Source organism: Lolium rigidum, chromosome 5, assembly GCF_022539505.1.
Source record: "Lolium rigidum isolate FL_2022 chromosome 5, APGP_CSIRO_Lrig_0.1, whole genome shotgun sequence".
Classification (NCBI taxonomy): domain Eukaryota; kingdom Viridiplantae; phylum Streptophyta; class Magnoliopsida; order Poales; family Poaceae; genus Lolium; species Lolium rigidum.
Window position 1 is genome coordinate 97,650,691 of NC_061512.1, and position 13,147 is coordinate 97,663,837.

At 44.6% G+C, this 13,147-nt stretch overlaps 1 protein-coding gene across 2 annotated transcripts; it reads left to right on the forward strand.

Annotated features, from left to right (window-relative positions):
• Positions 1-9,339: 9,339 nt before the first annotated feature.
• LOC124652605 lies at positions 9,340-12,811 on the forward strand. Of its 2 annotated transcripts, none has more exons than XM_047191641.1 (4): positions 9,340-9,745; positions 10,393-10,526; positions 10,653-10,787; positions 11,129-12,811. In XM_047191641.1, the coding sequence occupies exons 2-4, from the start codon at positions 10,400-10,402 to the stop codon at positions 12,496-12,498; spliced, it is 1,632 nt and encodes a 543-aa protein (XP_047047597.1). In that variant the 5' UTR covers positions 9,340-9,745; positions 10,393-10,399; the 3' UTR covers positions 12,499-12,811. The 2 variants fall into 2 exon arrangements, with proteins under 2 accessions (XP_047047597.1, XP_047047598.1); XM_047191642.1 differs by having other exon boundaries at positions 10,668-10,787.
• The last annotated feature ends 336 nt before the right edge of the window (positions 12,812-13,147 follow it).

The following is a 13,147-nucleotide window of genomic DNA, read 5'->3' on the forward strand; positions in this document are numbered from 1 at the left end:
TCGATCCGTCCGCGTGGTCTCTCCGATTTCTTCCTCTCTCGGCGAATCGCCTCCGCTCGGTTCCACAGGAGAATCGCCTTGGGCGATTTGGTGGTCTCCGTGACTCTCGCCCTCGCCGTCGACGTGCGCGCCTCCGAGACCGACTCGGCGCGGGTGCTGCTTGCGCACTGTGCCGTCGTCTCCGTGTCGTGCTCGTCTGTGGTGGTGTTCGTCGGTGTAACGCCGGCGCCTTCCCCGGCTTTGTAGCTGCTATGGCCGCGCGAGCACCGCCCGCCATGCCATAGCCTCGCCACCGTGCGCATGTAAGTGTGTGCTGCTTCTCCTCCTTCTCCTTTCCATGACCGAGCTCCTCCTAAGCTACCGTGCTTCTTCCTCCTTTTGTTCTCATCGCTCTCCGATGATCCTATGATCATACGCGATCCTCGCAATTGCTACCCGAGCTATATGTGCTTCTATTTTCTGTAAATTATGGCCCATCTACAAATTTCTGGTACTGGCCAGTGTTGCTTTGCTTCCTTTGCCTGCCATTTGTTGCTTGTCTGTTGCTCCTAGCATGCTTGGGTATTGCTATGCTACTCTGTACTTGCTTACAAGCTTGATATGCTATGTTGTTCATGCTTATGAGCTTGCTATGCTTACTGGGCTATCATACTTGCTTGTCTAGGTGTGCTTCATCGTGCATCGGTGACACTTGTGAGTGCCGGTGGTGCCTGTGAGGTGCTTCGTGCCTCCTGTGTAAGCTATTGATCCATTTGATCAATTCAATGTCGATGATGTCTTACTGATTAATACTCGTGGCTAAGTGATTCAATTTTCCTTGTGATGCTCGATGCTCAAGCATCACTATGCTTGTTGCTTACTTAATTATCTAGACTTGTTCTAGTGATTATGGATTAAACCGTGTTGCTTAACGATATGTCTTGTCGGTTGCTTAGCATGGATCTGTGATAAATTCATGCTTGAATTACTTAAATTCTGATGAACTGCTTATGCAGTGATGATTTAAATGACTTGCTTGTATATGAATTTGTTGTTCATGATTCTTTTACAAGCAATTAAAGTCTGAATCCATTTCTGGATAGTGATGTGATCTATTTGGCTTTCTCATAATTGGTGCTAAGTGTGATGTGACCTCAGTAGCCTTGCTACTGATTGGTTGCTCACATGTTTGGTTGGATCTTGTTGGCTACTCATCTTTGCTTGCATATTTGGGAATCATATTAAGTATGAATGCCAATATGCTTGCCTCGTGAAGAAATCTAGGGTTTCGATGGTTGCATGCTTAGGATTTTCTGTGTAGTCTTGGCTGCTAATCTTTGCTATCTACTGGTGCTATTCGTGCATGTGATCTTGCTAGTGTGTGCATCTCGTGCATGATTTCTAGCTCATCGTGCACATGATCACGTATCTGGATGGTTTCTATCTTAGTAGCTTTTGATGGCAGTAATCCTTGGTGAAAACCAAGTGATGATCTACCCATATGAGCATCTGCTCATCCCATGCTTAGTTCATGCATATGATGGATTAGATCCATTGGATCTTTTCCAGGAACTAGGTATACCTTGTTCCAGCTCCTAGAAAGAAATGTTTTGTTGTTGCAGTCTTGTGGTTTGTGCAAAGCCCTTCACCTCCAGACTCTGGTTGATCCTCTAGGTCACCATGATTTCTGATGGCTAAGGTTTTGTGTGTGTTTGTCTCGTTCTTGAGCAAGAAGCTGGATGAACTATGTGTTGCTCTAACTTCACCCTTACCTGGTGAATCTTATCCGGTCGATCATGCACTTGGTTCTAGGGTTTGTAATCCTTTTATATCATCTCTATTGCTACTCGGCCATGACACACAAGGCACTGGTTACTTTGTGACTCATCCCTTGCATTTCCTTGCTTGTTGCTTGGTTAGTAAACAGCCTTCATATGTGGAAACTTGAGCCCCTTGTGGCCTGCTCAGTGTTGGTCTGCCTATTCCTATCTTGTGCTGTCCAGGTTTTGGACAAGCACAAGTGTGCAGTGTCAAATTTTACTGTCCAAACTGAATTTCAGTGATTGTTGTTAACTGTCCAAACTGAATTTCTAACACTTATATTATGGCTAGTACCTGTTATTTGTTTTGCAGGTTTGAAGGTGAATATGACCAGAAGATGTTCTTCAAACATTTAGTCTAGGTTTTAGTTTAGGAGCAAATTGTAATCTTTATTTTCATTTACATTTATTATTCATCCATTCTTGTATCAAGAATATTGTAAAGACTTTGTATTTTGTGTTGATGATCAATAAAGCTCAAGTTTTTGTTTATGAGCTTTTGATTTATGTAATGTTTAAATTCTGAATTAAATATTGTATTTAATATTCAATTTGAAATTCAAAGTCATTTGAATTTATAAGTTGTGTTTGAATTATGAGTTCATTAATTATATAACTCAATGCTTATTGTTCAATGTATTAACACTTGTCAAATAAATTCATTCCCCAAATCAACAAGATACAAAAGAGATCATGTCGAAATTTCCCTAACTCATATTGCCTAACCCTAAATGCAAAATGAGAGAGAACCTCGATCCCTCTTAGGTTTAATTGCAATAAAGCGCGAAAATTTCCCCCGTTTTGCGATGAAATGCACATCCCATTTCTAAATCTACCCTTCGTTGTTCCTATGTTCTGGGTTATTACACTCTCCTATGCCCCTCATTATATAGGTGGAAGCACCAAGAGTTCTAGTCCAAGTCTTCGAATAAGACTCCAACACTAAAACCTCCCATATGTGGGAAACCTACTCAAAGAGGGAGTCCTACCCAAGGTGGGACTCCCACCTTTCCTTGAGGTGGGTTGGCCGGCCACCCTAGGGGAGTCCACCTTGGATTCCTCCCCTTTAGGGTTGGCTGGTCATGCAAGGTGGAGTCCCTCCGGGACTCTACTTTCCATGGTGATTTCTTCGGACTTTTCTAGAACCTTCTAGAACCTGCCATAAATGCACCGGATCATTTCCAAACTTGGAATATGACTTCCTATATATGAATCTTATTCTCCGGACCATTCCGGAACTCCTCAGTGATGTCCGGGATCTCATCCGGGACTCCGAACAAATATTCGAACTCCATTCCATATTCAAGTTCTACCATTTCAACATCCAACTTTAAGTGTGTCACCCTACGGTTCGTGAACTATGCGGACATGGTTGAGTACTCACTCCGACCAATAACCAATAGCGGGATGCTGGAGATCCATAATGGCTCCCACATATTCAACGATGACTTTAGTGATCGAATGAACCATTCAAATACGATACCAATTCCCTTTGTCACGCGATATTTTACTTGTCCGAGGTTTGATCTTCGGTATCACTCTATACCTTGTTCAACCTCGTCTCCTGACAAGTACTCTTTACTCGTACCGTGGTATGTGGTCTCTTATGAACTTATTCATATGCTTGCAAGACATTAGACGACATTCCACCGAGAGGGCCCAGAGTATACCTATCCGTCATCGGGATGGACAAATCCCACTGTTGATCCATATGCCTCAACTCATACTTTCCGGATACTTAATCCCACCTTTATAACCACCCATTTACGCAGTGGTGTTTGATGTAATCAAAGTACCTTTCCGGTATAAGTGATTTACATGATCTCATGGTCATAAGGACTAGGTAACTATGTATCGAAAGCTTATAGCAAATAACTTAATGACGAGATCTTATGCTACGCTTAATTGGGTGTGTCCATTACATCATTCATTGATATAACCTTGTTATTAATAACATCCAATGTTCATGATTATGAAACTAATCATCCATTAATCAACAAGCTAGTTAAGAGGCATACTAGGGACTCTTTGTTTGTCTACATATCACACATGTACTAATGTTTCGGTTAATACAATTATAGCATGATATATAAACATTTATCATAAACATAAAGATATAAATAATAACCATTTTATTATTGCCTCTAGGGCATATCTCCTTCAGTCGGGACATCAGCGGTTGCACCCGACGTTGTAGGAACACTGAAACACTTCAGTGCCGCACATCGTCAAGCCTCCCGCGTTCTTCAAAACGATGACCCGCTCAAACAGCCTGTCGGCTGTCGCCCTCTCTTCGGGAGAAAGGGCGTTTCGCCAGGACTTTTTCTTCTGAGCCACCAGGACATCATCGAAATGAGGAAGATTTGAGCGCCGCCCGGGCACTATGGGGTCGCGCAGATAAAACCACTTGTTGCGCCAGCCCTGGACGGACTCCTTCATTGGATAGTCAAAGTAATTGACCTCCTTCCTAACAACAAAGCCAACGCCACCGACGACGGGGGGGCCATTGCTGCCGTTGTGGCGCTTCACGTAGAAGATTTTCCTCCAAAGACCCCAGTGAGGGTCAATGCCGAGGAAGGCCTCACAAAGAGTGATGAAGATAGAAAGATGGAGGATGGAGTTTGGGGTCAGCTGCCAGAGCTGGATCCCGTAAAAGAAAAGAAGGGAGCGAAGGAACTCATGGGCCGGAAGAGAAAGGCCACGAAAGAGAAAGGCAACGAACATAACAGTGAAACCCTTCGGGGGCTTTGGGCGAGAAACCGCACCTGGAAGACGAATGTCATCTTCAGATGCGGAGATGAAGCCAAGGGCACGCAGCCTGTTGATGTTGCGGTTGGAGATGGCGGAGGCGCTCCAATCGTGGCTGACATTGGCCGCGTCCGAGGTGCTGGCGCTCTTTCTTTTGCCCATGGCGTGCGAGGCTTGAGACGAAGAAGCAGAGGAAGCAAGAAGGTTTGGGTGAAGAAGATGAGCAGTAAAAAGCGTGAGAGGTAAAAAAATGGAGGCCCTCTATTTATGCTGCAACAAATTTGTGCGAGATCGTGGCCATAACTCCACATGTATCGTGGGAGGTGGAGCGGATCTGGTTGTACACGTGGCACTTGGATGGAGAACGGAACCGGTGGCCCATTATTCCCACGTTGTGCGAAAATCGAGGGGACGCCTCGGTCGCCGCGCGTGCACTGGTCAAATCCTACAAACTGCCAGCGCAGGACTAGGGTGGGCCCGTCAGGTCAAGTCTTGTCAATCAAACCATCGCAGCCGCACGTCAACAGTGACGTCACATTGATTGTCGCCAGCACTCGATGAAAAAATGAAAAGTTATCGGATGAAAAATTTGAGTCTAAGCACAGACTGTAAAGAATCCGCACTTAGACTCGGGGGCTACTCCCATCGGGAGTGCTGACGCGCACCCGATAAAATGAAGACTTAAAGAAAGGGACGATTGTTTGACTCTAGTTTGCTACTCCCATCGGGAGCGCTGGACGCGCACCCGACAGAACTTTTTTGCACTCCAGGATCATGCCCGGGGACTTGATTCTGTGTAGGGTAACGTTGTTTTGCCATCGGCAGTTAACCAACAAAAGTTGGGCACGTTACTTATCATCCCTTGCATGTGGAAAATATATCGGATGAATATGGAGACTTACAGAAAAAAACTTCGGCAGAGTAAAACATTCGAGTGGTTCAACTTGAGTCTACGCACGGATTACAAGCATCCGTACCTAGACTCGGGGGCTACTCCCATCGGGATCGCTGGACGCGCACCCGACAGAAGAAGATGATGCAGATTTAAGAAGAACAAGAACAATCAAGGAAAAGAACCTTGGGAGGAGGCGTGCTTTAGTCTCTACCCGAACTACCTTCGGCTAGACACTCGGGGCTGCGACGTGGGCATTACCCTTCGGGTAAATAATGTTGCCCTACCCTATATTTCCTAGTTGGAGGCCCATGAAGGCACTCGACGGCAAGATGGGCCGCCAAGGGAGACGCGGCGGAAGATTCCTTGAAGTGCAAGACACGGAAGGAACCGAACAAGGAAAGCTTAGAGATAGATCTACTGTAAACCCGGTCGTACTCAATTAGACCTCTTGAGACCCGGCCTCCTATATAAAGGCCAGGAGAGGGGCTGTCGAGGGACATAACCAATCTTAGCGATCTTAGCCAGCAGAAGCTTAAAGCTAGGTTACCCTAGCGCTTAGCCAAACTCGACGAGATCTCAGCCGAACTATTCGGCACCCCATTGTAACCCATTATCATCATAATCAAGAACAAACACGCAGGACGTAAGGGTTTTACCTCATCGAGGGCCCCGAACCTGGGTAAATCGCTCTCCCCGCTTGTCTGTGAACCGATGTCTCGTGTCAGCTTGCAGGATTCCACCAACCCTAAGCCCCTATCGGAGGGCATTGCCGAGGAGCACCCTCGACATACACAGTTAACTAATTAAAAAAAATCTTGTAGTTTTCTGATTAGCGGTGGAATTATATTTCTTCTCTCCTTGGTGGATGTACTGGAACAGCAGAAGCATGTTGTTCCTAAGTTTTCATAATGGATGATTAACTGACGAGAAGCAGATGAACATGACATGGGGATCACTCCTTTGTTCCTTTCATTTGCCGCCAAAAGTATCAGGTAAAAATAGCCACCACCTTCCTAGCTTGGCAGCCGTTTTTGGCTCACACGAAACCTCTCGGCATTTGTCTGGACCTTAGTGTCGGACAATCCGAGTGTCTAGATTTTTTTTTGGTACGTATCCTGGTGCTCTCGATTAGGGAACCCCGGGTTATGCGCCAGAACCAGCAACTCGGAGTAGCCAACGCCTTATCTTTTCAGGCTTAGCCAAACTATTCGGGTGTTGTGCACTCAGTTAGGTGGTTATCCATCTCGATCTTCAACTAAGTCCTCCACCTTGTCCCGCTTGCCACCGTTGTTGTCACCAAGCCCCACACACATCACCGCCTTTGACAACCTCTATGTTGCTCCTTTTCCATGGCAACACCTTCATCATTGTTGACATCGCAATCCCGCGGAGGGAAGTTATCGACATCTCAGTCCAACACTTTCTATAGCACCCTCTGATGCAAGATCACACACTCAACAGGTGTCTGCCTACAATTGAACAATGACTAGACATCCCTCATCTGCATGACTAATGATCCACTTGTTTGGGTCTAGTGTGTCACACAGCTAGTGGGGCATGACCTCTCCGACATCATTTATGTCACCTTGCTACGAGGTGCGACAAGGTGGTTAGAGATGCCATGCTAATCCGCTCCTTATCCATCGACTATGAGTCTATGACTAGCACACTTAGGGGTCGGAAACTTGCTCACGCTCACCCTCCCGTTTCGTCTCTAGCTGATATCAAAGGAACACCACATCCGGGTGCTCTAAGACTTCAAGTACTCGACCAAGAAAACACGCTAGCCATGTCTATCACCTATGTAAACATACATACCTACTAACATTTTTTTGCGAATATGTTACTACCCATTGTTCTAATGTAGGCACATCACGAGGCTTCTTGTGATGTGACAATGACATGTGCGGTATGCATATTTAGCAACAACATAAATGAATAAAATCACACATTGTTCCATAACATCAACAAGACCAAAAGTCACTTTTAGATTCCATACTCTAAGAGGAAACTTGCCAATATTAGGGTTCGGTCGCTCCTTCCGTTGGTTCGGTGAGATCCCTTCTTTCCCTCCTTAAATACCCACCTATTGTATCCTTGAGACTTAGGTTTTGTTTAGCTAAAAAAATAGCACTTAGTGCTGAAATGTCAACTAACATGCCCAAGGATAGCCCGTGAACCAAGTCTGAACTCCCAACTTACATTGTAGATTGCAAATCATAGTTCTTGCTTGCTTTTGATGGCTCAGGGGTATTATACCTACATGGTCAGGTTTGATCACTCCCAAACATGAATAGTAACATCTAGGGGTTGATTTAGCATTTTTAAAGGAGAAACATCGTGGCACTTGTAGCCCGATCATCGAAGTTATCGCCATCCAAACCGGTATCATTTTTTCTCGGTGAAAGCTCAGAGAACCCCTCGTATTTTCATGTAATCCTAAATAAGAACTCTGCTCTTGTTTGTTTGTGTGTTCGGGCAAAGATGACGATGTTCAACACATACTTAGAGAGGATGGTGGGTGGTAAAAAAGTGGGAATGTGGATGGTTATCTTTTTGTTGTGACGAGTCACCTGTTTTTAAAGATGAATATAATAAATATAAAATGTAAAATTTTGGATTAGGCATCCTTATAAAACGGTTTTAGGTACATATTGATATTCTTTAGTGAAAATCGAGTAATTTTGATAGTGGGTCAGGATTCCACGCAGTGGAACTTGTGTCAGCGTGTTCGAACTGGACATACATTATACCAATAACACATTGCAAGGCTTTCCAAGCAATTAATAAGATGCAGCTATCACTGAGTCCGCTAACAAACAACAAGAACTGAACTAAAAGCATCAAACCTCGTCCTCGACGACGCGCTCGGGGGCCATGTGAACGACGATTGTTGATGCAGACTTGTCCTTGTGATTCATACCGAGGTTGCCCTCCTTCTATCCACCACTCCTAGTTTCACATCCGAGTGGAGCCGCGCTCGTGCCCGTCGCGTGCCCGGCCTCCTCGCAAAAGCTCTTCCTTGCAAGGTTAGCTTGTGACATCCATCCTCGCCCACCGATCTATCAACCGCGATCGTTTCCGCTTAGACCAACTCGTTGAGTGTCCACGGCAGGCCACCGAACCACATCCCACACTTTGCCTGGTCTCCGATGACAGCTGTGAGTGGGAATAGTTTGCACTGCCAACAAAGGAAACGAGAAGGGTGTGTTCGGAGGAATTGCCAACCCAAACAAATGGAATAGACCCAATATTTTTGTAGTGGACACACAACCCGCAAGAAACATTGGTAGAGCGACATGCGAAGCGGTTCACAAGACCTAAAACAACGTGAACTCTCCAAACAAACCGATTTGCTACCTACGACCAGAAATGCTTGATTCAATCGGTAGCCAAACACTTCCTGACCTGCAAGTAGACCCGACGAAAGCAACTTACCGATCCACCAGAAGGATGAGGTGGGAACTTAGAGAGTAACTTAAGCAGTAACATGCAACTACATGCAATATCATCTAGGCATTTTTATAGCGTGACATGTAACATATTGATGAGGGATGATATTATCATACCATCTCACACTTTCTAAGATGAAATAAGTCTACAAGATGAATAATGCACAAATCCAACTATATCTCTATATTATTATGCACAGAATCGATTTCCGCTCAAAAATTACACATGAATCGGCCCAGAAAAAATAGGTAGGGAAAACCCATGCACGCTAGGAGGGGGCCACGCGTCAGCGTCCCGTGCGGTGCCTCCTGAAATGTTGTCCGCTATAAAAAGGAGCATCGCGCACCATTTTGGGCTTTGCCTATTTCCGTGGGCCGAGCCGAGAGCCCAGAAATACTCGTACCAATAATTTCTTTACTTTATTGTATTCGCCGGTGTTTCCCTTAAATAAAACTACTACCAAAAAGGACACGGGCCGTGGACCAAACTCTTTTCCCCCAAATTTCCCCTCTTTCCCCTCCCCAGCCCTCGATCCGATCTCGATTCGTCCGCCCCTCCACCCGGAATCACCAATTCGACACCCGATCCGTTCGTCCCACGACGAGATCTGTCGATTGATACCAATTTCACCCCATATGGTTGATTCGCTGTTTTCCGGAGATTAGGGTTTCGAGCAGGTCAAATCGGGTCCCGATCCGGTCGATTGACGCAGAATTTATCCCAGGAGCGGCCGATCTGTGCTCGATTGTTGGGTTTCCGATCTGATTCCTGCGATAATTTCCTCCAATTGGTGCGGGTTTGTTGGCTAGGGTTTCGTCGTTCCCCTCTAGTCCGAGCCTCCTCTTAGCGAGTAAGTATTTTCCCCTTTGATTTTTCATATCTGGGAAGATAGATCTGAAATCGATCAGGCTTAGATCCATCGGGACCTCAATTTAATTTTGACTTTTTTTTCACACGGGGAATTTAATTTTGACTTTTCCCCCATGCGAGCAATTTAATTTTGACCTTATTAATTAACTTAGTAGGGTAGGCAAACCTTAAATGAACCGACTTATTGATCCATGGGTGCCCATGTCGGCCTGTTTAAATTTACACGGGACGTCCATACTCTCACAGGGAGATATTGTCCCTGTATATTGCCTGTATGGGTCCCAGTTAGAAACGCATAAACTTCTGCATGTGTTAGTCCTTCCAGAATTTAGTTGGGAACGTTGCATGTGAAAGAACAATGCCATGAAATCCAGTGAGAAGTTGGGATTGCAATCCGTTTGCCACTGCAGTTTTCTTGTTTGCACTTGATGAATGGTACAACAATTTGTGTGCCTGTAGTATTCAACGTTGATGTTTATTTGCAATTGGTACAGATAACGCAATATATTTCCTCTTCCAGATGGATGATTATCTTGCTAGTCTTGTGTGCAGTGATCGATCATCTGTGCCATTTATTTCTATATATTGCTCATAGTTTTGGTGTCTAATGAAAGGTTTTGTATTTAGGATCATCATGTTGCATCAAGAAAACAGTGAAGTCTTTGTGAGGCACCACTCTGAGCAGCTTGCGTGTGGCAATCTGAGGGGAACTGATGATGGCCGCTCAAACTTTCTTCCTGAGAAATACCATATTGCAACAGGTATTGACTCTTTTGTATTGTGCAAGCTTGCCTAGATTCTTGTGCTAGGCTGGTTCTGCAGTTTGTCAAAAAGATTTGTAGACTGGCCAATTTGATGAAGAGTTGGTCCTAATTTTGGTATTTCAGAATGGAATGCCACAGCTTATCTAGTTAATACTGCCAGTACCGGTAAAGAAGTGCCAGTTGATCATAACAAGAGACCCGCATCCAATGATTTCCCAGACGTGGTGGACTGCAAGCGTACCAAGCAGGAATACCAAAGTAAGATCTGTTAACTGGCAGACTTCTCTTACATGTACAATGTTGTCTTTTATTGAAGTTGATACTCCATCCTTTCCTGAACATTTGGCGCTGTGTTTCCAAACACTTGACAATTCTCCAATCTGGAGAACTAGTTTTCTGGATGGCCCTATTATCTCTCTTCATCACGTTTCTGGTGGGCTTGTTATGTGTGATTGACATAGTATTAATGGGTAGTTTGTTCACATCCGTGTAGAAGTTTGATTTCCTTGTTGTGTGGATGGCTAATATCACTGAACATTTTGAAATGGGGAGTACATAAGATAGAAATGCTGATTGGGTTCGTATTTTCTCCATTTCAGCTATATCTGAGAAAGATTCCGTGGCAGATGTTGATATAAACGTTCCAGAGTATAAATCACACAGGACATGCCAGAGAATCTTTGATGCCCCAGGATACGGTAGTGAGGAAAGTGAAGATGAAGGTGTAGATTCACCTGTTCATTTTTCACTAGCCCACACTTATGTTGAAGATTACATACGATCTGCCAGTTATTACCAGAGGGAAGACATTTACTCGTCTGTTGGCCTTTGCACCACAAGGAAAACTGTTCCCATTGGGCCAAACTATCAGGCTGAGTTGCCAGAGTGTGCATCTGGTAAAAATAGCACGGTTGATGATTATGCTGATGTGTCATCTTCTCACTTATGTGATGGAAGCGAAGTTGAGAGTGACGACAAGTGGATTAGAAACTGTGTAGTTCCAATGCCTGGTCCTGTTGAGTTATCTTCAGTGCTGAATCCTGTTTGCTGTAAGGAAGATTGCAGTTGTGTTGATATAGGTTCGATCGAGTGTGTGAGGAAGCATGTGAAGGAAGGAAGAGGACGACTAATGAGTGTCCTTGGTCCAAACACTTTCAAAGAGTTGGGCTTCTTTGATATTGGAGAGGAGGTAGCCCTGAGATGGACGGAAGAGGAAGAGCATTTGTTCCAAGATGTGGTATCATTAAACCCTGCCTCTCTTGGAAGGAACTTTTGGGATGAACTTTTGCTTGCCTTCCCATTCAAGACTAGCAAAGAGTTGGTGAGCTACTATTTCAATGTCTTCATGTTGAGGAAGAGGGCTGAGCAAAACAGGTTTGATCCAATGAATGTTGACAGTGATAATGATGAATGGGAAGGAAGTGATGATGATGAATTTGTGGCCACAGAAAAGGGTGATGATGATTTGCTGCTTGAGTCTCTTACTGATCAAGATGATGGTGCATGCAACCAGGTTCCCCTTGAGGGAAACTTACATGAAGAGTCTAGTGAAGAAGATGAGTTTGACCGCTCTAGTGTGGAGAGGCAAGAAAACTACTGTAAGGAGGGGGATGCCATGGTGTCTCGTCTTCCGGTGCTGTCCTTTATGGACCATAACCAGGAGACAACCATGTTTGACGCAGACGCTCAAGATGACTCTTGCACATCCTTTGAGGCTCATCATGTTGGTGTTGCAGATGGGACACACACTGATATTGCAGGAGATCACTATGGGGATGATGGCTTTGGAGGTGTTGAAGATCATGGATACTTCGGTAGCCATTGCGACCCGAAAGCCTGGGATATTGGTTTCACTAGCGTGTGGGAGAAGGATGAATTTCTTTCGACGAACAATGTCATAGAAGAGGTATTTGGAAAGGGGTCTTGTGAAAATGGAAAGAACTCTTCTACTGACCAGGGCATCATGTAAAGAACGGGCCTGGGTTTTTTTTTTTCCGGAGCGAAAGCTCGGCAGCTGAACCTGCTTTTGAAATCTGTACAGGAGTAGCTTTTCCTTTTCTTTTTGATGATTCACTTTGCCTGTAGAAATCCCATCTGTCCTGATAACATCTGTTGGAGCAATGCTATTTCATTCTCATGATGAAATGTGTATTTGTAGCTATCCATCATCTGTCGATGATGTGCTGTAGTCTGTTGTAGCATCTATGTACCATTGTCATGACAAGTTTCATGACCTGAGCATTTTTCCATATGCTATCAATATGATACACATTTTGCTGGAATATATATGCTTGTCAACTCTACTTGTATATTTTTCTCCCAGGATCTCACTAACCAAAGTCAGGGGCGTACAATTCTTATGTCTTAATTATTCTATTGCTTGCTCGTGGTTACTTATTATTCTGTTCGCCCTCTGTGCCTCTGTTGCCTGACTTGTCGACGGTTTCTCCCTGTATCGATTTCTCGCTGGTCGTTTCGTTGTCTCTGTAGTATCTGCCGATGGGTTCTTCTTTGGCTTCATATGCGTCCCTATTCTTTGCCGTGTGTGCTCTGTTTATTTACCTATTATTTTCTGATGTTTAAGGAGAGGCTCTGTTGATGTTCTTATGAATTATGAT

Excerpts from the sequence above, each read along its gene's own strand:
- LOC124652605 (XM_047191641.1), top strand. The coding sequence starts at position 10,400 with ATGTTGCATCAAGAAAACAGTGAAGTCTTTGTGAGGCACCACTCTGAG. Across the intron at positions 10,527-10,652 it reads GAAATACCATATTGCAACAG|AATGGAATGCCACAGCTTAT; the intron begins GTATTGACTCTT and ends TTGGTATTTCAG. Across the intron at positions 10,788-11,128 it reads TACCAAGCAGGAATACCAAA|CTATATCTGAGAAAGATTCC; the intron begins GTAAGATCTGTT and ends TCTCCATTTCAG.